This window comes from Theobroma cacao, chromosome 5 (genome assembly GCF_053813885.1).
Source record: "Theobroma cacao isolate CCN51 chromosome 5, ASM5381388v1, whole genome shotgun sequence".
Taxonomy (NCBI): Eukaryota; Viridiplantae; Streptophyta; class Magnoliopsida; order Malvales; family Malvaceae; genus Theobroma; species Theobroma cacao.
This window is the reverse complement of record NC_142643.1, coordinates 2,773,597-2,797,735: the sequence shown is the minus strand read 5'-3', so window position 1 is coordinate 2,797,735 and position 24,139 is coordinate 2,773,597. Positions and strand designations below refer to the sequence as shown.

At 35.0% G+C, this 24,139-nt stretch overlaps 3 protein-coding genes across 4 annotated transcripts; 1 reads left to right on the top strand and 2 right to left on the bottom strand.

Moving 5' to 3' along the window:
• Nucleotides 1-1,823: 1,823 nt before the first annotated feature.
• Nucleotides 1,824-4,634, bottom strand: JKD (C2H2-like zinc finger protein). Its single transcript, XM_007027235.3, has 4 exons — nucleotides 4,055-4,634; nucleotides 3,544-3,940; nucleotides 3,113-3,324; nucleotides 1,824-2,976 (listed from the first exon to the last, which is right to left on the bottom strand). Exons 1-4 carry the CDS (start codon nucleotides 4,182-4,184, stop codon nucleotides 2,231-2,233), a joined length of 1,485 nt encoding a protein of 494 aa, XP_007027297.3. The 5' UTR covers nucleotides 4,185-4,634; the 3' UTR covers nucleotides 1,824-2,230.
• A 13,424-nt stretch (nucleotides 4,635-18,058) lies between these two features.
• LOC18597929 (uncharacterized) lies at nucleotides 18,059-19,912 on the top strand. The gene is made up of 3 exons (XM_007027234.3): nucleotides 18,059-18,269; nucleotides 18,372-18,658; nucleotides 19,067-19,912. The coding sequence occupies exons 1-3, from the start codon at nucleotides 18,062-18,064 to the stop codon at nucleotides 19,658-19,660; spliced, it is 1,089 nt and encodes a 362-aa protein (XP_007027296.3). The 5' UTR covers nucleotides 18,059-18,061; the 3' UTR covers nucleotides 19,661-19,912.
• A 672-nt stretch (nucleotides 19,913-20,584) lies between these two features.
• On the bottom strand, nucleotides 20,585-23,872 carry LOC18597928 (syntaxin-71-like). 2 transcript variants are annotated; one of them, XM_007027233.3, is made up of 9 exons: nucleotides 23,498-23,871; nucleotides 23,185-23,310; nucleotides 22,791-22,956; nucleotides 21,911-21,996; nucleotides 21,706-21,774; nucleotides 21,553-21,597; nucleotides 21,396-21,458; nucleotides 21,213-21,289; nucleotides 20,585-20,926 (listed from the first exon to the last, which is right to left on the bottom strand). In XM_007027233.3, the coding sequence occupies exons 1-9, from the start codon at nucleotides 23,651-23,653 to the stop codon at nucleotides 20,911-20,913; spliced, it is 804 nt and encodes a 267-aa protein (XP_007027295.3). In that variant the 5' UTR covers nucleotides 23,654-23,871; the 3' UTR covers nucleotides 20,585-20,910. The 2 variants fall into 2 exon arrangements, with proteins under 2 accessions (XP_007027295.3, XP_088662497.1); XM_088806371.1 differs by lacking the exon at nucleotides 20,585-20,926 and having other exon boundaries at nucleotides 21,209-21,289; nucleotides 23,498-23,872.
• Nucleotides 23,873-24,139: the final 267 nt, after the last annotated feature.

The window sequence follows — 24,139 nt, the reverse complement described above, 5'->3', positions numbered from 1 at the left end:
GCTCTCTTCTATAGGAGTAGAATTTATTGACACTTGGAATTTATTGACCCATTAACTCTAATTTCACTTTATAAGCAATAACTAATTTGAATGTACAACTTTTCTTAAGCTAAAAACTTGGTTTGAAGCTTGTGTAACATGCTGTAAAAAGTGATGGGTATTGTTTTAATATTCCAAATATAAAACTAGTTCAAAACTTCGAAGACATAGGCTGACGAAGGTCTCAAAAAGCTGGTCGTGGACAAGTACCAATAAAAAGGTGAAAATCATTATACAATAACAATTAACTGCACTTTCTTTATAGAAAAATCCCATTGCACATCTCTCTCTCTCTCTCTCTCTCTCTTTTTGTGCAGTTTGTGGGCACATCCCTTCGTCCATTGCAGACCCTGTTTACTTTGCCTGACCATTGGCTCTACGAGGTGTGAAGCATTCCCATTTCCCAGTTTTTTCTTTAAAAAAAAAAAAAAAAACCTTGGTAGTATGTTTTTTAAAGAGCATTGAAAGTCAAAAACTGTCCTGTACAAAGAGTGGCCAGCAACGGGCTGTTAGGGGGCAAGAGACTACAGTGCCCTAGACTAGGAAAGGGGATTTTTGCAACCTTTTCGGCCAAAAATTAAGTGTCTATCCCGTCCCCCACCGTCGTCACTGTCAAAAGCCCACCTATGTTCGTTTTTTACTTAGGTTTTTCTAGTTTTGATCGCATGTCATGTGAACATATATAAAATATGGCCTTAGCAACATAAAAGTAACCATAAACATGTTTGGAAAGATGAATACAAACGGCGTTCATGTAGTTTCCAATAGGTCTTGCATTGGAAACCTAAACATATTCTGTCTTAGTTTCCAAGGTTGTTGCCTTTATCCTTTTCTCAGTAGAACAGCAAGGATCGTGAGGGGCTGAGAAATGGAAAATTCTTCTAATATTAATATATGAACTATATTTAGCCTATGCTTGAAATAATAAAAATATTAATCCAACGAAACTTTAATAATGTGAATTAATTCATTCAATAAAAAAATACTATGTAATAAAGCAAATAAACTTATATCATAATATGATCTTAATTATCAATCTTATGGGATTTAAACAACATATACTAATTGCATATTGTTAATCAATAATAACCCAAACTAAATTACAAGCATCTATATTCCATACTCATCACAATGATATAGATACCAATTTCTAGGGCATCATCATAACATTATCTACAAATGTTTATATATACAAGGCAAAAACATCATCTAGAAGTGCAATTGATCTTTTGGATAATTCCCCGGATGTTTTCTCTTTTTTTTTTTTTACCCAAATTTCCATCAATTAACGTTGGACAGATCGGACGGATGTCCTTGACTTTGAACACACCCTCAAAGCCATCCTTGGCCCCAATAATTTCAGTACTAGATTTCTCATTACACTATAAGGTCTACCTTGCAGCCCCTAGATTCTTCCTACTTGATCCAACATGGCTATTGCCTACCTTGCCTTTCCACTTGATCATCTAATTGTTTAAATAAAACAAGTACCCGATGATAATCCGAAACCAAAAAAACAAAAAATAGAGAGAAAAGAAAACAAATTAGAGACGTGTAAAGGCTACTATGTATAATCTAAGTCTCCCCTAATACCTAACAAGTATAATATATAACAAGGGAACAAGCTGTAAACTGATGACTAAATAATCTTTCTCAGTTTGTCTCTCTCTCTCCTAATCCTAAAACCACCAACGTTGACGAGTGAGCCGCATTACTTTGACGAACAGTCAACCAAATACTTTAGTTTCCAGTGCTGTTCAATTTCAAAAAGGCGAGAGAGAAAGTGAAGAAGGAAAGATTATATATAAAAAGAAAAGAAAAAATATTGTGAAAAAAACGATAAGAGAGCTGAGACAGAAAAGAAAACAACAAGAACAACAACGAGTACATGCAATGACTTGGAGTTGGCTCATTGTTTAGTCATTTCAAACATGGAATTGGGCCCCTCACAAGTCCCCCCCTCGGCTGTTTCACTGACCATTCACAAGATGAGCTTCTGTGCTTTTTTCTGGGGCTTTGGTTTGCTTGTACACCGAGACTCCAACTTGGTCCCCAACCTTCAGCTTTTTTTTTTTTTTTTTAAGATTATATATTGCATATATAATCGTATCGGCAACTCGTATATTTTTTTTGCTGAATTTTTTTTTACTGAGCTGTAACGGTATTTGGAAAGGTAGCTAGGTAGCTGAGCTCAGTGGTTGCTGGTGAATTGACTCAAGCCCATGGTTGAGCCAATTGATGCAAATTTGGCTAGGTCTTGGGGTAAAAATGGACGAGCAGATTGATCGTTGCTCATGCCAAGGAAGTCTCTGGTCAGACTTTGATCAATGGAATTTGAACCAGGGTGGTGCATCTTTAGTTGACTTGGGTTACTGTGTTTTGCTCCTGTTTGTAACATGAGCTGCTCAAGATTGTTGCTCGTTGCACTGGCCACAGAATTCAAATTTGAACTTCCGAGACCTGCATCAGTACTCATTGATACACTACTTGATGCCATGAAAGTCTCTTGTTCCTTCACATGATTTGGATAAACCTGGTGCAGCTGATCATTTCTATCCTGAGTTGAACTCAGACTAACCGTGTGAGAAGATGATGAGCTCATTACACCAAAACTGTTCCCAAAGAACGATGGGTTGCTTCTTGTTGAACCCATCTGGGCTGCTTTTTGCAGGAGTGCAGTTGCGGACATGGGTGCAGCAGGCTTGGGTTGCTTGTTTTGAGTTTCCGAGTAGAGAGACGACAAGCTTTCCATCAAATTACCTTTGCTTCCACCTTCTTCTTTTAACCCTTGTGGCAATGGCGATAAGGAGAGATTGGCATTTGTTGAAGTTGCACCACTCTTGTCAAATCCAGGGAAGTGACCGTGGTTATCAAAATTGGTCAGTGAAGATGAGCCAAAGAGATTGCCTGAAGCCATTTGAACAATCTCAGGCAAACCTGTCAAATTCAATAACACGAAAAGACTTGATAATTTAGTTACAATACCAATAAGATTAACCAGGCCCGATTTAATCATCGGAAACATTCTGGGATGTCGAGGATTTTGTTGGTATCTTTTGAAGGAGAGTTATACCTGCTGCAGGCATCCCAGTGAAATCTTGTCCGAAACCCGAACCGAGTTGAGAAATTCCAGCAACATCTTGAACTCCCCGGCCAGCAAATCCATGCGGCAGATTCACAGTATCATTTCTGAAATTTAGGTTTGTGGCTGCAACAGAAGTGAGTCGTGCACTCTCTTCAGCTAAGGCGTCACAAAAAGCTCGATGGGTGATAAAGCTGTCTTTTCTGTTTGAATTAAAACAACACCAATTCAATACACAACCAACACCCCAAATTCAGAATACAAGCACTTATTACCTAATCATTAGGTTGCATTAAATTAGAAAGCCCAAAGCCATGAATTCTTCAAATATGTGCATTTATTTCTTTATGCAACGTATCGTAACAAAAAGAAAGAAGATTTGAGAACAAGAGAAAAACAAGAAACAAAGGTATATGGAATACCTGGAAAATAGTGTCCCACAGTCGCACTTGTACTCTCTAGTACCACAAGTTTTGGAGTGAGCTTTCCAGTCTGATTGAACTGCATATTTCTTTGAACATTTCTCACACTTCCACTTCTTCTCCCCATGTTTTCTGCTATAATGTTTCTTTATTCCAGTGAGGTCGCCAAGAGCTCTGGATGGATCGTGGTGAACGCAGGTTTTCTCAGGACAGATATAAACCTTCTTTCGGACCTCTTTGTTGGTTCTTTGCCTGAGCTTCCATGGAAGATTGTGACCCCGGCGATGAAGCTGTAAGTTTTGGTCTCTTTGGAAACCTTTGTTGCATATTTCACATATGAATCTGTTTGTAGCCATAAGAGTTTTGGGAGATAAAGCAATAACTTCAGCATCTGGATCTGTTGAGACAAAGAAAAGAATATATGGAATTACTGGACTAATCGGTTCATCAACAACAGTTAAGAAAAGGGTATCATTAAAGTGAATGAAAGATTAAGTAAATTTAAGCTTACCAGGAGTTCCTGGAAGATTTCGCTTCTTCTTAACAGGATTAGGATTAGCTTTAGGGTTAGGGTTTGCATTATTTTGGTCTTGAACAAACCCTCCTCTTGAAACAGGCATGGAAAACGCATCACCAGACATCTTTTTTAATTTTTGTTTTGGCAACTAAATTCCGAAAACTGATAGTTTTGAATATTAGTTGCAAGAAAACAACTAGCTTTCAAAAGGCTAAAACTAAAAAACAGTACAAAACAAAAGAAAACAAGGATTTCTCCAAACACAAGCAGATAAATCTTTGGTATATAAATTCAAATACTGACTCTCTCTCTCTCTCTCTCTGATTCTGCCAAAGAGACAAGAAAAGCACAACTCAAGCTTCAATCTAAAACACTCTCCCCACACAAATATATACTACTAAACTTTAAAACAACAACAAAATAAAAAAAGCACCCTCGGACTCTTCTTACAGAGATCTGGTTTTTACCTTGTTTTGATTTCAAAAGAAAACACCAAAAACCATGATGACTAAAGAGAATATCTCTCTATCTCATTTTCTAACCCCTCCTGTCTCTCTCTCGCTCTCTCTTTCTCTTTCTCTTATAGTCTTGGTCTTACATTATTCTACACCCTTCTTTTTTATCTTACCCATATCTTCAAAGTCGGTCAGCCATTGATTTAGATGGGCCACCCCCCCCCCCCCCCCCCCCCCCCCCCCCCTCCCCGTTCTCTCTTTCTCTTTCATACACAAACTCACGATTGTAGAAGGTTGCATTTGTGCGTGCAAGACAGCAAGCTGCTGCTATTGAGTAACACCAGCTGAAAATTGTATAGGTTTTTGTGTGCCTTTTGTGGTAGTGCTAGCTTTTGGAGCTCAAACTACATAGCAGTAGCAGTGTAATATTTTAATATTGTAGTAGTACCAAGGAAAAGAAAATCGATTGAATAATAAAAAGTTACTACGACTGCTATTACTATACTAGTGGTACCTATAAAAAAGGGTAATTGATGGGATTGTTTTACTAACAGAAGGAGAGCAGATGAAGGGTATTTTTTTTTCTTTTTTTATTTTGATCGGCGTTTGTTTGTTTTAGTGATTTGAGTCCAGGAAAAGGTAGGGGACTTGGTTAAAAAGTGAGTTGCCTTTACAGCCATTTTGATCAGGTGTGAAATGATTAAACCATAATTAAAAGAAAGACCAAATTTAGGAAGAAGTTGCAGGGGCGGAAGAGAGATAGCATAAAGCAAAATGTGTGTGAGAGAGAGAGAGAGAGAGTGGTAAGTGAGCTGAGCCTGAGTGCTGAGAGAGAGTTGGGGTTCCCGAGAGAAAGAGAGAGAGAGAGAGAGAGAGAGAGAAAGAGAAGTGATAGGACGGTCCGTGATACCTGTCTGGAAGGGGGACCCAGATTTGGACTGTGATTCTGATGCTGCACCCTCCTCCATCATCCTAAAAAGTATTGAGTGCATGTTACAGTGATATGTACTTGTCCTTGTTATGTTACTGATGTTGATGATGATACTCTCCACTCACACAACAAAAGTCTACTTGTACTAGTACAAGTAAAACATTTTTACTGCAACAGTCTGGGTTTTTTTTTTAATTGTTTTTCTTTTGGTTGGTTTTCATTGTTCAAGAGTTCTTTGGGCCAAACCACTCACAATTTGAGAAACCCTTTATTCAATTGTTGTGTGATTGGTTGATGTCAAATGATGCATGAGAAATCCATGTTAAAATAGAGTCTAGCTGTACATATTCATTTCAATTGGAGAATCATAACTTGTACAATAATATTAGCTAGTCATTGCTATCTTCATTTAGCTTAATGGTAAAACCTGTTTATTACATACAGGAATTGCAAAAGGGAAAAGGGTAATTGAACAGAAAATCTGTGGTATTGTCTCTATCTACACGACACCATGTTACTTTCTTAAAATTTGATCTTTCTGTCCTTGATGGTGGTGAGTTCTCCGACAATAATGAAATAATCCAGATTATTCTACCAAATAGGTTGCAGATAGAACGAAGTAAATTCATAAATTCTTCTAAACCTCTATAAAAATGTTCTATAAGTTGGTTTCCTACTGGGGTAAGGATAGCAAAGATGAGATAAATGGGGTGAAGTCTATAGATTGATTGTGTATTCAAGTCATAACTCGTGATAGGTATCCTCCATTCAAATTAAGTTAAAAAATTGTTGAAATGTGGCAGTTTGATCATAATTAATTAGGCTAGTGATTCAGTTCGATTTGAGTTTGAATTCGATTAATTATTCGAACCTGCTGCTGATCAGAATTCAAAGGGGATGGACCAATTTCATTTTCATATTGATAAGCTGGTATATATGTTAATGATCAAATTCCATGACTCACTGACTGAATTCCCAGAAATGGGTGCAATAGTTGAGGGTCCCAAAATGCGAGAATCACATGTGGGATGTGTTATTGCCATGACAAGAACTTCTCACGTTATAGCAGATTAAATATTGTAATATTATAAATATATATTAATAAAATTATGCTAATTAATTAATTAATTACCATGCAAATTTTAATCTAAGATGCCATATATTATATATAAATTGTGCTACCACTTGACGTGAATACCTAGTGTACCAAAAACCCTTTACTTCTGCCATCTTTTTGTGCTTTTTTTAATTATTTCTGGTAAATTAATAAAAATATACCCCTACTAATACAATGTATGTTTTCTTTTTGAAACCAAATGTAGGTATTAGCTCTCTCCTATTGATAAGAAAAAAAACAAATTGATTCAAATTTAATGAAGTTTGGCTGCTTAATTTGGTATATTTAACTTTATATGAAAGTTGATAAATCCAATTTTCTATAGTTTTTTTCTTTTTAAAAAAAGTATGTCATATAGTAATAATTGACAAAGAATACATTATACTGATTGAAATCTTTAACCTTAACACTAATAGACAAAAGACTCGTGGAGGTGTTTTGATGTTTCTAATTAACAAAAGTATACATATATTTATACTTAATTACCATATAGTGTATAGTTTTATGTATACCATAACCAATTCATCGAGATTTTTTAAAAAATTTTTAGTAAACATATATATTAATTTTGATGATCCGACTAATTATAATTGATCACTATAAATTATAAAATCAGAAAAATATATAACAATGTATATTATAAAATTGTTATTAAAATTAGTTAGGAAATCGTTGACTTGAAACTTGTACTTGTGAAAAGCTGCTAGAGTGGGCGACCATTATACCACTCTACACTAAAGTGTTATATGTGCTTTGCCATTAATTTCTAAACCCTGTGATTTCATTTTCCATCACTTCTCACACCAAAGACAACTCTACCAAAGACGGTGGTGATGGCATAGGATATTAGGATGGACTTTCTCTTCCTAACTATTTCAAAAGCATGCATGCCCAGCTGCCATGGTGAAAAACGTGTGTGTGGTAGCTAGTTATTAATTCTATAGTTTGTCCTACTCGTTACAATCATGAATGTTTTTTGAATTTTGTTACGCAGACTGAATCGATTTCTGACCCTCTTTCATGCATCGAAGCCTCTTCAAGTCAATTTTTCCTTCCTTGTCACATCTGTATCTATTCGCGGATGTTAATTGCATGACATCGAACAAGATATAATTACCAAGATTTTTGGGTATGTAAAGCTAGCTCTCTTCTCCTCTGCTCCTTGCTTTCTCCCCATACCATAAATCAGACTTAGTATTTATGTTCTGGGCACTGCTCGATATGGAGACAACAAGCTGTGTCGTTCACCATTAATGCAAGAAGCCTAAGGTGCATACATTAATTAATTGAATATATATATATATATATATGTGGATCCAACTGTTCCCCTCAAACACGTTTTTACAGTAGGTCTACGTCAAGAGAGCTCCTGTCATGTGGCGATGTCTTTATCGAAGCTGACTTTGAGCAGACACCACACTGTTGTTCTCTACATTATATATAATTGGATGGATGTATTAGATGGAAAAAGAATACACAAGACATATAGGGAGATATGTATAATACAAAGTTTGAAGGCAATAGATAATTGAACTGCTTTTGGCTCCATGCATTCGGAGCTTCCTTCCAAAAAAAAGGATGCCCCCTCTTTCCTTGGTATCCTATGCTTTTTTGTTTCAAAAATATAAGTAAGAGACACATGCAAACGTAGGGACACACACAAAATCCCATGTCCCATGTGTTCGTTTTTTGCAAATATCTAAAAAACCCTAAAATTCTCAGATGATGGAAAAAAGAAGGGGAGGGGGAATGAGTTTTATAAGGATAATGTGTCCGACCAGAAACGACATCCTTCACATTCATCCATTGCATAGATTCCCAATCTCTGTCCCTCTATGTATTAGAGAGCTAATGCCCATTGTCTTACTTTATTATTCTCTCCGAAGACCCTGTTTGGTAACCTAGATAGAATTAAACTATTTAAATACAGGACATCCCATAGATTTTGTTTTCTTTTCTTTTTTTAAAAAAAAAAACAAAACAATATATAGATGTTCCATGAAATGCCTTGTTTTGTTTTGTTTTTGTTTTTGTTTTCTGCTTAGATTGATTTTCAATTGCCCTATATAATTCCCTTAGATTGAAGAGAAATAATTATGGATGGTTGGGCCCTTTTCCTTTGTTATTATATATACATATATATATATATATATATCTTGGACCGATGAGATTTGGGATTTCTCAATCTTTTTTAAGTTTACCAGGTCAATTATTAAATTAGTTCATTTAGAGGTGAAATGGAAATTTTTAATGCTCATTAAATACTAGTATTTCGACATGCAAAAGATTTAGGTGCACCACATATATAATTCAGAAGTGTGATTTTCTTTTAATAAAAAATAATGGGCACATATAAATTATATATATTCAGAAGTGTGATTTACTTTATAAATTAATTATATGTATGGACTATATACGATTATTATCTTTTTCTTCTGATTAATAATTAAGAAATAAGATGAAAAGTGACCGATTGATGACTTTTATCAACCTAAGTGAAAGTGACCCTAAATCCCAAATTGAAAAAAGCAAATTAATTGAGATCCTTCGGACTCGAAAATTACGGTCAATTGGGTCTTTAATGCTCGTAAGAGGTCATGGAAATTTTAGAAGTTATTTCAACAAATCGACCCTCTCTGTGAGGTGGTTGGTTTGTGTTTACTTTTGAAATATCTCCCACAAATAAGGTAGATAAAACTGAGTTATTTGAGCACGAAATGGTCCTTGTGTTGTATGGAGTCATGCTTCTTCATTGAATTTTGGTGTTATAACTTGTTATAGGCATAATTTTCCCATTGTTTGGTTTGACGAAGGTGTTGGGTAAGACATGTTTAGCCGTGCTATCTATTGTGAGAATGGATGGTTTGTTCTATTACCTTGTATAAGGTCTATTTTATTTTTATCTATTTCGCAAATCAAACATCCCGTAAAGTGATGGTTCACTATAAATAATCAAAGTGTGAAAAGCTACTCGATGAGCCGTGACTCACAAATATGATTTCTTTATTCTTCTTTAATATTTTAGTGGGAATTCTCAAACAAGTTTAGTTCAATCCAACACCAAAGCATTATTGTGTTATTAAAATGTTAAAAGCGCACAACTAACACGGTTTGCCCCTGCCCCTCCTTGGATGTAATAGCCCCACATGGGCTGTCCTTACTGTCTAACATGAGGCTGCTTTCAGTTGAAAAAGGAATGGACAGGCATTCAGCTTCAACGAATTATTTGAATTCATGATTACAGATTTTACGTATGGAAATAAAAGAAAATAATTTAAAAAAAAAAACGATAAGTTCATTCAATTGGTAAATCGTCTAATTCGTCAGAATGATTTTAATCAGGTTTAAGTCTTCTGGTTGATTTTTCGTCCATGTTAATCTTGAATGTCTGTACTATTACAAACACAGTATATTATATCTTCTTTTGAAGATTGAATAGGTTATTTTTTGTAATTTTATTGGCCAAGAATCATAGAAAAGGAAAATAAAATTTGACCTATGAACTGGATGAATTCACAAATGTTAAAACTGTCTTCTATCTAGTCTTACGTTCTTCATTAATTTCATGTCCTTAAGACTCAATACATTTTTGCTCATATAATTGTTTCTTCCCTATCCGTATGTCTATTTATTTATATGAACGATGACAAAAATGAGGAAACTATGGATCTGAGTCTGTTTCTTCTTCATTTCCATCCCCATATATGTATATCTCCAAATGATTGACTCTTATGATTGTTGGAAATTAATTGTAAATCCCTCATTTTTTTCTATATCTTTTTTCTTTTTTACCAAATGCATGGAGGAAATAATGTTATTTTCCTTTCCCATTTTCCTCCCCAATGCACTCTCACTTCAAGCCCCACAGTGAGGCAAAAATTAATGCTGAGTTTGAGACATTGGTCCAACCTCCAGGGGCCCCTTTGCGTGTGACTCGCGTGATTGTTCACTCTCTCCATTTGCACAAGCTAAAGTCAAAATTTTTCAGTGCTAATTGTCTAGAGAGATCAGACTATAGATTTACTACTGTTTGATCTTTTCTATTACTATTATTTTCAGCTCCATATATATCATGCCCTTTAATTCTTTGTTGCTTATTTGTTGATAGCAACGACCAAATTGGCTTGGAGCTGTCGGTGCATGCTAAAGTTTTTGCCAAATCATTCTAATTATTTGGATAAGAAATAACTATTGTAACTAAAGTCATGTCTTAGTTATCTTCTAAGAGAACAAGAAGATCTTCTTGCACATGGGACCTTTGAAAATGATCATGATCAGTTCCCTTCTATTCTTGTATAAGTAGATTACCAATCTCATTTTTCACTAATTTTTCATCAAAGGTGTTCATTCTGCGATGATATGATTTAAGATGTAAATTTAAATTTTAAAAGTGTTTACGTCGATAGAACTTTTGTGGGTTCTTATTTGTATAGTCTGTTTTGACCACACCTTCGATTGTAGTCGAAATTTTGTATCAATTTCTATAATACTTAATAAAATAATCAAATTTGATTGAGAGAAGAAAAATGAGAAGTCTAATAGGCAGAAATTCCAAAGAAATAAGCAACAGCATACTCCTAGGATTCAACGTTTCTTGTCCATAAAGATGAAAGGGAAACCTCGATGTTACCAAGGTTTATTTACCAGAAAGTTTTGTCTTGGAGCATACGAATTACAATAACTAATAAGCAAAACTATATACCAAGTATTCACACTCAGTCTGTTGCCACACAAACTCAAAGTTAGGTGTCCATATTTTTGTATTTTTCGAAAGAGGGGTTTTTTTGGGGGAGGATATTTAATAGCAACTCTGATGAATTGAATTTTCTTTTCTCTCTCTCTCTCTCTCTCTCTCTCTCATAAATTCAAAGAAGAGATCAGCATCCGTGCAATTAGTCTTTGAATGGAAAAAGGATGGGCATGGAGTGATGTTGAAAGAGACTTTGGGGTGGACAAAAGAAAAATTGGTAAACAGAGAGGCTCCAAGCAGAAAATTACATGTAATCGAATCCCTGGTATCAAGTTGGCCTTATTATGTCCCCCGTTCCCACTTTTGCTTATGTTCTGTTTCTTGGAGCTTTGCACAGATAAAGCAAAGCGTATGGGCAAACAAGTCTAGAGAACCCAAACAACACCCCCATCTCTAGATTCTATAACCCATATTTTCTTAGTTGTGTTTTCTTTCTACTTTCTAAGTAATTGTACCTTGGTTCCTCTAGAGACCACACGGAACTTGTCAGCCAGTTAGGGATACCCTTTATGCTTTAATTGTAATTCTTTTTTTTTTTTTTACTCAATCATTTCCATCATGCTTGTATTATGAATAATGTTACTTTCTCTTCCATTTTTATTCACTTTACATTTCTAAGAGCTTACTTCACTTTCACATCAATAGAAACTACACATTGATAGACATCTTTATCTGATATTATAAACTTCATTCTGTTCATCTCAAAATTTAAAATCAAAATATTCAAAACAAACTTTCAAACCATAAAAATTGAAATATCCACTTAAAACTGTAAGATAGTAATTAAGGGTTTAGAAGCGGAATGAATATACATAGTACATAACATAGCTAAGGCACATTCACTCGGATTCATTGAGATATTCTATTGGTGCAAATGGGGTTTAGATGGAATTCAAGGAATCGGTAAATTGATTTCAAGGCGAACCTTTCAATAGACACTATTTTAAGACATATTTCACCCCCATCACTTGGAATGCAAAGGGAAATAATGCAAATAACCTTAAAGATGCAATGAAACCAACGTCTAACTTCATCTTGTACTTTATGAGAGTATACTGCTAGATACACTTGCGGGTTTGCAAAGTTATTTGGTCTTAGAGCCTACTTTCTGCAGCAAGTAGATTACAAAGAATTTGGACGCTTTTATAATTAATGGGAACTTAAGTGTTTATGTTAAATAGAACACAAGACTTTTATTGCTCTTGATTTTCTACTCTTGCTTTGTTTTTGATTTGATGTATCAAAATGGTTTGCAACAAGCCTTTTATGTAAGCTTGCAAGTGTTTCTTCTTCAAGGACACAACTATTTCATTAAGACACCATTTTGGTTTAAAAACATTTTTACATTTTTCCAAACACAACTTTTGGATGAAGGTATTGTTTTCGATAATTATCTTATGAAAAGACAACTATTCATTCCATAAAACATAATCTTTGAGTTATAATTTAAAACAATAACTTTTCATATTTAAATTTTTTATCTATAGTATTTTTTCAATTTGTCTCATAACTTTTGGATGTCATTTTACCAAGAAACATAACCATTCACATAAAAACCTATCTACAATCGAATAGTTACACTATGTCACTTTATATGACATAACCTTTGAACTAAGATAGGTTTTCATTATGTGACATAACTTTTGATTTTAAAAATACACCAACAATCGCCCACCATTTTTAAAATTTGCAAATACCAATAACTTTGAGAACCTTGTGCATAAATGAAGGTATCCCGTAGATTTGAACCTTCACTTAGTGAGTGTAGTTAGTTATAGTCTGAATTGAGTGATTGACCAAGCAGTGAACCATCGATTCTTTATTTGACTAGTCAAGCCACTAAACACACACAAAAGCTTCTTTGCTCACTTTGTATCTAGTTTTACCAACACGGTTTATGGCCTTGTGTTTTGCATTCATTCATAAGTGCTGTTAAAGTCAAGCTTTTAACTCCTAGAAGCGACCATACTTCCACTCACATAGGTAGCTCCCATCGAAAGTACTTCGTAATTATAGTACTTCAACATATACATGTTATGGGTCCATTAAGAATTTTTGTTCAACTTTACCTTACACATTACAGGAACCAAGCACTATACACCTTGGGATCGAAAATATAAATTAGTACTTGCAATCATCCATGTGGTAGAATGGTCAGTACCCAAGACTTGCAGGTCGACCACAAGCGTCGAGGTGAGCTCTCACCATTGGAGATTTAGTTGATAGGCTTGAGACCCATCCCTCTTGAGGTATTTATTACCAAGTCTTTTTTTAGACTTTTAGTAAACGAGTCTGCTAAATTTTTACAAGACCTCACATAACTTATAGTGACTATACCATCACTAATTCTTTGTCTTACAATGCTATGTCGAAGTCCAATAAATCAACTCTTATCATTGTATACTTGATTATATGCCTTTGATGTAGTTGCTTCATTGTCACAATATATCAAGATTGGTGCCATTGGTTTAGGTCACAACGAAATTTTATAGAGTAAATCTCTCAATCATTCCACTTCTTGGGTGATAAATGCTAAAGCTATAAATTCAGCCGCTATAGTGGAGTCTGTTTGATAAGATTCTTTCTTAAAACCTTAAGAAATAGCACCCCCACCAATTGTAAAAATCTAACCAGTCGTAGAAGTATGATCTGTTCTATTTGAGTTTCAACTAGCATCTTGTATACCCTTTTAAAACTGAAGGAAAACCCAAATAACAAATGTCATAATCCTTTGTACTCTTTAAGTATCTTAGAATTCTATGAATAGCGTACCAATGTTCTTTACTTGGATTACTTGTAAATTGACTAAGCATCCCAACCGCAAAAGCAATATCTGGCCTTGTACAGACCATAGCATGCATTAAGCATCCAATTACTTTTGCATATTAATTTTGTGCTATTAGTTTGTCTTTGTTAGGTACAAGCTGTAGATTAGAATCATAAGGTGTTGATATTGGTATACAATCTGACTTACCATATTTCATTACAATCTTTTCAATGTAATGAGATTGAGATAATGTTATGTCATTATTATTATTATTATATATACCAAGAATAACATCGCCACACCATTACCTTTCATGTCAAAATTCTTTAACAAGAACTTTTTTGTGTCTTCCGTGGGTTCCAAAATTGCTACCAAAAATTAATATGTCATCCATATATACACAAATGATGACACATGGAACTTACTATAGACACATTTATCAGATCGATTGATCTTATAGTCATTAGCCAACACAACCTTATCAAACTTTGATGGCATTGTTTTGGTGCTTATTCTAATCCATACAAAGACTTTACAAGTTCACACACATTCTTTTTTTTTTCTCAATTGATATTATTATACCTTAATATATAATCGGAATGTCAAATTAACACATCAAGGTATATGTTCATACAAGCATCATTGTACATTTGTTGCACAATAAGAATGTCATATCAACGATATTGAATATCTATATTACACTATTATGCCTTCGATGATAAAATGGGAATGCACCATATATCAAGATGTTTAATTTATATATTGGCACCATTATACTTTCATATACAATAGGAATGCCACATGTCGTCCACTTATCACGTGGACCTCGATGGTATTTATATATTGACATCATTATACCTTAATATATAATAGGAATGCCACATGTCCACCTATCACATGGACCTTGATGGTATTTACATATTGGCATCATTATACCTTAAAGTATAATAGGAATGCCACATTCTCATGCCTTGTGTCTTCCATCACATAGACCTTCATCAACTCAAGATGGTTTACTTTAGGATATTTATCTTTCTCATTTTGTTTATGACTTTATCTTGGTTGCAACATTCTTCTTTTATCTGAAGATGATTACCAAGGTTCTCGAGAGATGTCTTTTCTATCTTATACTTTTTCTTAGTATCTTTCCATGATGAGAGAAGTATATCAATTATAAAAGGTACAACAATAACCTTATTCATATCAATATCATATATGAATATAACAAAATCCTTCTTTTCAACCAATATACGTTTTCCATCCATATCAAGTAGGAAAAGAAAACTTATCTTGTAATGTGATGAGGAACCATTTTGTCACATTCTTTGTTACAATCAAATCAATCCATCTTTTGTCAATGAACAAAGTTTCCTCCTTTAAAGCGGTCTAGCTTGGCGATGTTGGTGTATCACTTTTAAAAAAGCCATTGAATTCCAACACCACGAAAAATAAGTCTTAAAATTATTGGTGCAAATAGGGTTTAAATGGAATTCAAGGAACCGACAAAATTGACTTCAAGACGAGCTTTTCAATAAACGTTATCTTAAGACATATTTCGCCCTCATCACTCGGTATGCAAAGGGGAATAATGCGAATAGCTTTAAGGATAAAATAAAGCCAATGCTTAACTTCATCTTGCACTTTACAAGAATAGACCGCTAGATACACTCAAGTGTTTGCAAAGTTGTTCGACCTTAGAGCTTACTTTCTACAGTAAATAGATTAAAAGGAATTTGAATGTTTTTGTAGTTGATGAGAACTTAAATGTTTATGTTAATATATCACAATACTTTTCTTACTTTTGATTTGCTGCTCTTGTTATGCTTTTGATTTGATGTATCAAAATGGTTATCAACAAATCCTTTATATAGGCTTGCAAGTGTCTCTTCTTCAAGGACACAACCTTTTCATTGAGGCACTATTTTATCTAAAAGATATTTTTATATTTTCTAAGACATAACTTTTGGATAAATGTATTGTTTCAATAATCATCTTATAAAAGGACAACTATTTATTGTACAAAACATAATCTTTGAGTTATAATTTGAAACAATAATATTTAAACTTTTGAACTATGGTGTTTTTTCAATTTATCTCATAACTTTTGGATGTCATTTATCGAGAGACATAACCATTCACATGAAAACCTACCTACAATTGAATAGTCACACTATGTCACTTTATATGACATAACCTTTAAACTAATATAGCTTTTCATTATGTGACATAACTTTTGATTTTGAAAATACACCAACATCCTCCTCCGTTTACAACATTACTCAATGTTAAGTGCTGGGTCTTTTTCCCAGAATGCTTTGATTAGTCAGCATTAATAACCTTTTTATCAATATAAGTAAGTCCAAGAGACATAATTGAATCTTAAAACAAGATCTTCACCAAAAGATTAATCATTTTAACTAGTAATCCGCTGAAGAAAAGCCAATGATTAGGGGATGTAGCTGAAGAAGAGCCAAAACAGGAGCTGATTATAGGCATATATGTCAATGCTAGCTAGCAATGGATATCAAGGGAGAAAAAAGCCACTCAAAAGACAACATGGAGTGTAAGCAATAGGAATAGTGTATAATTGCTAAAAAAATAATTTAAGGCGACAATCATTCCGGTCATGGGCCTCTCCTAACCGACACTCCTTTTTCAGCAAATTTCCCTTTAACACAAACATCATCTCATCATCATAAATTGGTTAGACTATCGAAACCGACTTTTGTTTGGACCTATTCTCGCTTATCTAAGTTTTCAAATCACTCTTTGTTCTTCATATGTAATATATATATATCCTGCTCAGAAGCAGAAATATTGCGAGATCTTTTTGCCAGCCCACTTGCCAAATGCTCTCTTGTCATATATAACATTCAATTTTTGGATTCCTTCCGGCAAAAGATTTGTACCCTTTTCTTTCTTTTTGCTTTCTCTATTTGCCTCCAATCATCGCCCAACTGATTGTCAAACGCTTGTTTCCTACCAATCTATAGTATATTTTCTTTTTGTTATTAATTTATTTGCCTAAGCTAAACGGCTAAAATCCTCACAAGCTAAGACAAACAGGTTGTTTGGACCAACTGTCATAAGATCAAGTTGGTTATTCTCACATCGGGGTCTTGGCTGTTGCATTATGTTTTCCATGACTATATGCCATGCAGGCTAGCTGGCTCTAATTGGCAATGGCCAATGGAAATTATTGTAGCTATCGATCCCTAATGCAAATCATATCATAGAGACCTGATTAAAATCCAATTAGACAATGACAAAGAACTCTTTTATGAATAAATTTAGATATTTATATCATTTTATAAAATTAAGATTAATCTCAAAATATATATACGAGTTTTCATTTCATCTCAAGTGAATCGTTTTATTATAAAATCAAATAGTTTGTATGATGATTTAATTTTAAGGCTACACTTATTGAAACGAAATATGACTTCTAAAATGTGCCAACAGTTTCTTTTTCTACCCGGAAGAGACCAATTAAAGTAGGTTGGCAGACAGCTAATTAATCAGAAGGTGCTCCAATGCTTGGGGGCCTTTAGTTCCAAATTAAAGCCATCGCCCCACCTAACTGTGATGAAATCAGATGTAGGTTTGGCCTAGATATAAATGGAAAGATGACGTGAACTTGAACCGTTTTGGCATACAGTCTCGAACTTAATTCCTAAAATAATACAGGGAGGGGTAAGTGACATAACAGGTCCATTGAAGAATTTCTGTTCCAAACAGGGGTCACGAGGAAGTGTGGACAAATTGGTAGCTTTCCAATCTCTTTCATGGAAACTTTATAATACGGTTATCAAAAAGATGAGCCAATTTTAATAGCGTTAACAATGTCCCCATCTGCATGGTGATTGAAACCACCCTATAAATCTTTGCGCAGTACTGTTCTCATATTTACAACTATTTCGAATCGATAATCTCGGCGAGTCATTAATTCCTAGGTTTCATTTTCATTGATCTCCAAGACCAATGTTGGCTGCTTCTGCTTCTGCTTCTGCTTCTTCCATGGAGAAGACACCTGGCTCAGAGATTCAGCTCCCTCCTGGTTTTAGATTCCACCCTTCGGATGAGGAGCTCATAGTCCATTACTTGAAGAACAAAGTGACTTCGAGTCCTCTACCAGCTTCTATTATAGCTGAGATCGATTTATACAAGTACAATCCATGGGAGCTTCCATGTCTGTATAATATTGTACTTTCAATGTTCTTTATTGTATAGATTCTGGTAAACTTACTAATTAACTCTATCTAGCTTGGCTTTTTATCTTTTCTTGATACAGCTAAAGCTTTGTTTGGAGAAGATGAATGGTATTTTTTCTCACCAAGGGACAGGAAGTACCCGAACGGGGCGAGGCCTAACAGAGCGGCGGCTTCAGGGTATTGGAAGGCGACGGGGACAGATAAGCCAATCCTGACTTCGTGCGGAACGGAGAGTATTGGAGTGAAGAAAGCTCTGGTATTCTACGAAGGACGTCCTCCCAGAGGAACCAAGACAGAGTGGATCATGCACGAGTATAGACTGCGTGAAACCATGATCTGGACTCCCAAGCGAAAAGGGTCCATGAGAGTAAGAACGTAGTTAGCTTGATGTACTACTCGATATTTCTTTAGCCTAGGTTTTGGAATTTGCATACGAGTTGATATCATAAAGAGAATGGATTGGTCTGGATTTCCCCTTCCTCTTTTCTTTCAAGAGTAAACAAGGTCCCTCTACTTACATTCAATACTGCATATGAAAGATTAGTTTAGCAATAGTAGCAAGGAATTACCTGCTTTAGACGGTAACAAGAATACCAGACAGAGCTATAGCTAGGCTTAAGGATTCCTGATAAGTTGGTATAAGATAAAAAGACGGACCCCTTGAAATTCTGAAGGGTGATGCATGGCTTTTCATTCATCCTTTCTAATGGTACTGATAATCTGATGATACAAATTGGTTATAAGGAAATCAATTTGTTTTTCTTTTATGTTACAGTTGGATGATTGGGTGCTTTGTCGAGTGAGGCAAAAGAGCAGCACGCAAAGGAACAGATGGGGAGATAGAGATATTACAAGTCATGAACCAGCCAACAGCTATCTCCCAAAATTGAATGAGGTATGGCTTTCAAACGCGAATAACCCCAACGTTGAGATGGCCGAAAGCTATCTATTCAGTGACTGCCCCATGTTACCTTACATTTTTGCCTCTCAAAACCTTCCTTGCTTTGATACAACAACCTCGAGCATCAGCTTCCAAAACAGTGACAGATCTTGCACTTCTGCCCAGGAGGCCAATTCTGATACGAAGAAATTGCAGATTTCATTTTCATCTCTTGAAAGCCTGTTTAACCCTTCGAAAAGAAAGTCTATGGAAGGTGATAACCAGGCCACAAATTTTGTCCCACCAAGCAAGAAGCTCATCTGGGATGAGACAGAAAAGGAGGAAGTGATCTCGTTAAGCAACGATTGCAGTGACCTCAACTTTTATGGAACAGACCACTCGGAAGGCAACAATTTTAGCCCAGATCAATGGAACCCCATCATGCAGTATCAGGAGCTTAATCACCTGGAGTTCACGGAAGCTTGCTAGATAATTTCCGCAGTATGTGGAAAAACTATGTACATAAATTACAAAGGGTTCTTTCAGTGTGATGAGGTTTGCAGATATATACAAAAAGTTACTCATTACGGCCTGGATAGACAGATTTGGTGATCTATTTCATCATGAATTTGTCTGTGAATTAGTAGGGTGATTGCAAGGTTTGAAATATTTATATTGCATAGATGTACAAAATATTGTAAGTACATATGGGAAATCAAATAAATGCCTTGGTGGCTACAACCAGAGCACAGATTAGAGCTCTCTTGTGTTCTTTTGACATTAATTTGGTTAAAGCATTGTCGCTGTAATTTACAAAGTGTTAGCATAAAAATAATGTTCGGTTCTTAAAGTATTACCGTTCAAGAATAAAACAGAGCCGCTCCTAATGAAGAGAAACATTCCCGAAGACAGGGAACCAAGCATGCACTAGGAATGGACAATAAGTGATGCCTACAAGTTCGAAACTGGCACTTGCATACAAGGCTTATCAACAAAAAAGAAAGAAAATCATGTGCAACACAGCAAAGATTATTCCAACAACGAAACAGTGTAACATGGCAACACCCTAGCATAAATGATAAAACCATGTGCTCTCTCTCTACCCCTTGCTGCGATTCTTCTAATCCAAGAATTACAATAAGCTCGACCTAAATGAGACATGTACGTAAGAATATGACCTCCTCAAGAACATATCATAAGACTATATTACTTAATAGTCAACTCATGTGATACCTAGGAAAACTAACAGGGGTTAACAACAATATTTATTTCCCATTCTGCTGTATAGTGCCACTACCCTGAAAATACTCATGAGTTTTTCCGTTCTTACTTACCTCTCTATCTCTGTACAGAAATTAGATTCCAAAGGCACATACAGCAGAGGGTTCAAAGCAGTTGTATATCAGTGAGAGATTAGGTCATAATATCAAATCCTTAAATTGTCTGCGTATGTGGCAGAATTGTAATGATGTATCGTAAAGAAGGGACATTAAGGCAGAAGAAACACCTCAAACTAATGTGATCAAATCTCTGCAACTTACATCATATACAAAGATTGAAGTTCTTGAATTTTGTATAGAAAGATAAACTCACATTTTAACTGTGTGAACAATGACTCCCACATAAGAAACAAATCAAATACAAGATCAAGCACGAGAGCAAGTCCTCCAAATGAAAGACAAAACCAAAAAAGGCCGACAGCATAAAAGTGAAACGCATCAATGCATCCTTTTATCACTTCACTTCTTCAGAACACTGCAAATGAAGAACACTTAAGAATGACTTCTCAATGGTAATAACAAAAGAAATAAGAGAACAAATCAGTTGATCCATCAACAGAGTTTTGACGTAACGCATCTTAAGAAATCCAAAATTTATCACTGCACACGGCACAAGCAGTTCAATTAAAATTAAACTGTATGTCTATCTATAATATGGAACACCGTGAGCCACTTAGCATCAGATGGAAGCTTTTGACGAAGGGTGCTCTTTTTTTCTTTTTTTTTTTGTTCTTTATAAAAAGCATGACATAGAAGCTCACTTGTATAAATAGGCAGCAATTCCCAGAACTATGCACAACAAGACGATATCAATACAGAAATTTCGGCTGGACCTCAACTGGAACAGAACCAAAAACTAATGTCAGATCCGGCATAGAAGTGAACAACTTGACAAAGCTGAAAATGGATGGGAATCTACACTTAATGAAGTTATACTTAATCACCTGATTGACAGTATCTTTAAGTCTAACATTGGTATTCTTAAGGTCAGCAGCAGCCTTGTCCACCTGTAAATGTGTAAAGAAGAGAATATATACTGTAAATTGGTAGTCTTTAAGCAGTTTCTAAGTTGTACAACAACATAATTGTCATGATCTTCACCTTGGTGTCAATTTCATCCATCAAAGGAACTTGCCTATCCAATTCCTGCACATACCACATGATGCAATTAAGTAGCCAGCATGAATCTTACAAATCCTTGACAAAAATACATTATTAATGAAAAGATACAAATAACAATCAAGGCAGCAGTACCTCATTCATATCATGAGCCATGTTCTTTAAAGTATCCAAACCTTCTGAAATCATATCCAAACCTTGGTCCTGTAGGGAAGTCAAAACAAATAAGTGAAACATTGCTAAAGAAATGTGGTGTATGCAATCACAAGGCATGCAAGCTTAGTTCCGATCAGAAAAAAAAAAGGATCATAAAAATAGCATGCAGACATGTTTAACTTGCCTGTTTCATTCTCCGCATTTCATACTCCTGCCTGAATTGGCTTGACTGCTCAGATTCTTGAAAGTATTCATTATCAAATCTTCCATCTATGACCAATATGAATATGTAAGTACAACAAAGCATAAGATTCCTAGCCATAAAAGTTTCAGAGATCATAAAAAAGTGTTACTGATAACTTGTGCAAATAAACTGTAAGACTGAAAACTTTGCCACCACAAACAGTCCTATGGTAATAAACAAATATGGAGTGATTTGGCATTTATGAACATAAGTAAGCACCCTCCTTCCTTTACTATGCTCAAAGTTTTTTATATGGCATACCACTAGGTTGTTATGGTATAAAAACCCAAGATAAATAATAAATTTAAATTTATTTAAGATAGTGCTCAAATGCTCTCTCTCTCTCTCTCTCTCTCTCTCTCTCTCTCTCTCTCTCTCTCTCTCTCTCTCTCTCTCTCTCCACCATTTTGTTGGGTTCCTACCATTATTTCTATCTCTCAATCTTTATCTTCCAAATTCTTCTCTCTTATCTTTTAATCAAGTCATTGTTCTTGATCCATTGCCTTGACGTTTTTATCTCCCAAGTTTTCATCTTTTGTTTGCATCAGCTACTTGAAAGACAAAACAACATTATTGCATCATTATGGAAGCCACCACCCAAAAAAGAAAAGAACCATTCTAAACCCCTTCCCCAACAACAACAAACAATAGGAGAAAAAGATAACAATGCATCAGTCGTTCAATTATAATCAAAATGGTATAAATAAAGATTAAAAACTAAAGATTGACCAGTTGGAACAGGTCTGTACACAGCTAACATGAAGCCTACCTACTTACAATCTCAATCTTAACAAGCAATTTGAATGAAGTTAAGGATCACCTGAATCAAACTTAATTTCATTACGAGAAGCTGAAGGTGCTGAAGACATCCAGCCTCCGGTTTGTTTAGGAGCAGAAGTTCCATCGGGTATAGCTTGAATCCTGTCTGGCAATGCAAGGACCAGATCGTTACGAGCAGCCAGCTCTTCTGTTGAAATCCCTTTAACCTGCAAATGAACTCCAAAAGTTATCACACCGACCACACTAGTCAATTCTCAAGTTCACAATAAACTACTCCAAATACCCCTCAATATGTAAAACGAAATAGAACATTAGTCGCTTCTGCTTGCTTTATATACCAACATTACCAATCTATCAATAGTTAAACGAGCTAACATTTACAATAAATTATTAAAGAAATTAGGAAAATTTAAGTTATTAAGAGAAATTTTAACCTTCTTAACAGCCAATCTCTGCAGCTTAGGGACTTCCTCAAGCAATCGAGCCTTGGTTCGACGAATCTCAGCATTCACTGCAACAGCAGATGCCTTACTTTTCTCCTTCGAAGCAAGCTCCCCTTTCTAAACCAAAACAAATTAAATATAATTCAAATTAAAGGCACAAAACCCTAATTCTTACTGAACAACTCTCAATTGAGCAGCAAAAGACTGATACTCTTAAATCTCAACTAACCTACCAATAAAACAAGCTTAAACCTAACAAAGCTCATAAAAAATAAGCTTAACCATTAGATTAGATCGGAGTTACCTGAAGAGCAGATTCAATGTCGGCTTCAACGGCGGCGTATAAGCGAGCAAAGGCATCGTCGCCGGAGACATTTTGGTCTCGCTGCTTTTCGACGTCGTATTTGTCGTACCTCTTGCAGATCACATCTACTCTTGTCAATATATCGATCACACTCATTTTTATTCCTGATCTGTTTTGAGTTTACAGATCAGTCAATGTAGCTGTTTGGAAGGAAAGAAAATTGGGAGAGAAAATAAAAAGTACGATTTTCTTTGTTTCTGTTTGTTTCCCCCGTTGATGTTGGTGTGGGAACCAACTCCAGATTCAAAGAATAAACGGTTTCAGAAACATACTAAACTACAGCCTGTAAGTGTAAGGCGTTCTTTTTTTTTCTCTCTTTTGTAATTTTGTTTTTCTTCTTTTCTTCGGGGCTTTAAGATTTTACTTTCGCGGTAACAACTGGCGGTGTTTGATTTTAAAAAAATGAATTTATAAATTTTTATTGGAAGTATATATTTTTATGGGCTTATAAGAAAAATTCTTAATTTATTTAAAAATTTTAACTAAATTTTTATATTTTTATTACGTTTAACTAAGTTTTTATATTTTTATTTTAAGTTAAATAAATTTTTATACTTTTTCATTTTAAGTCAAATAAATGAT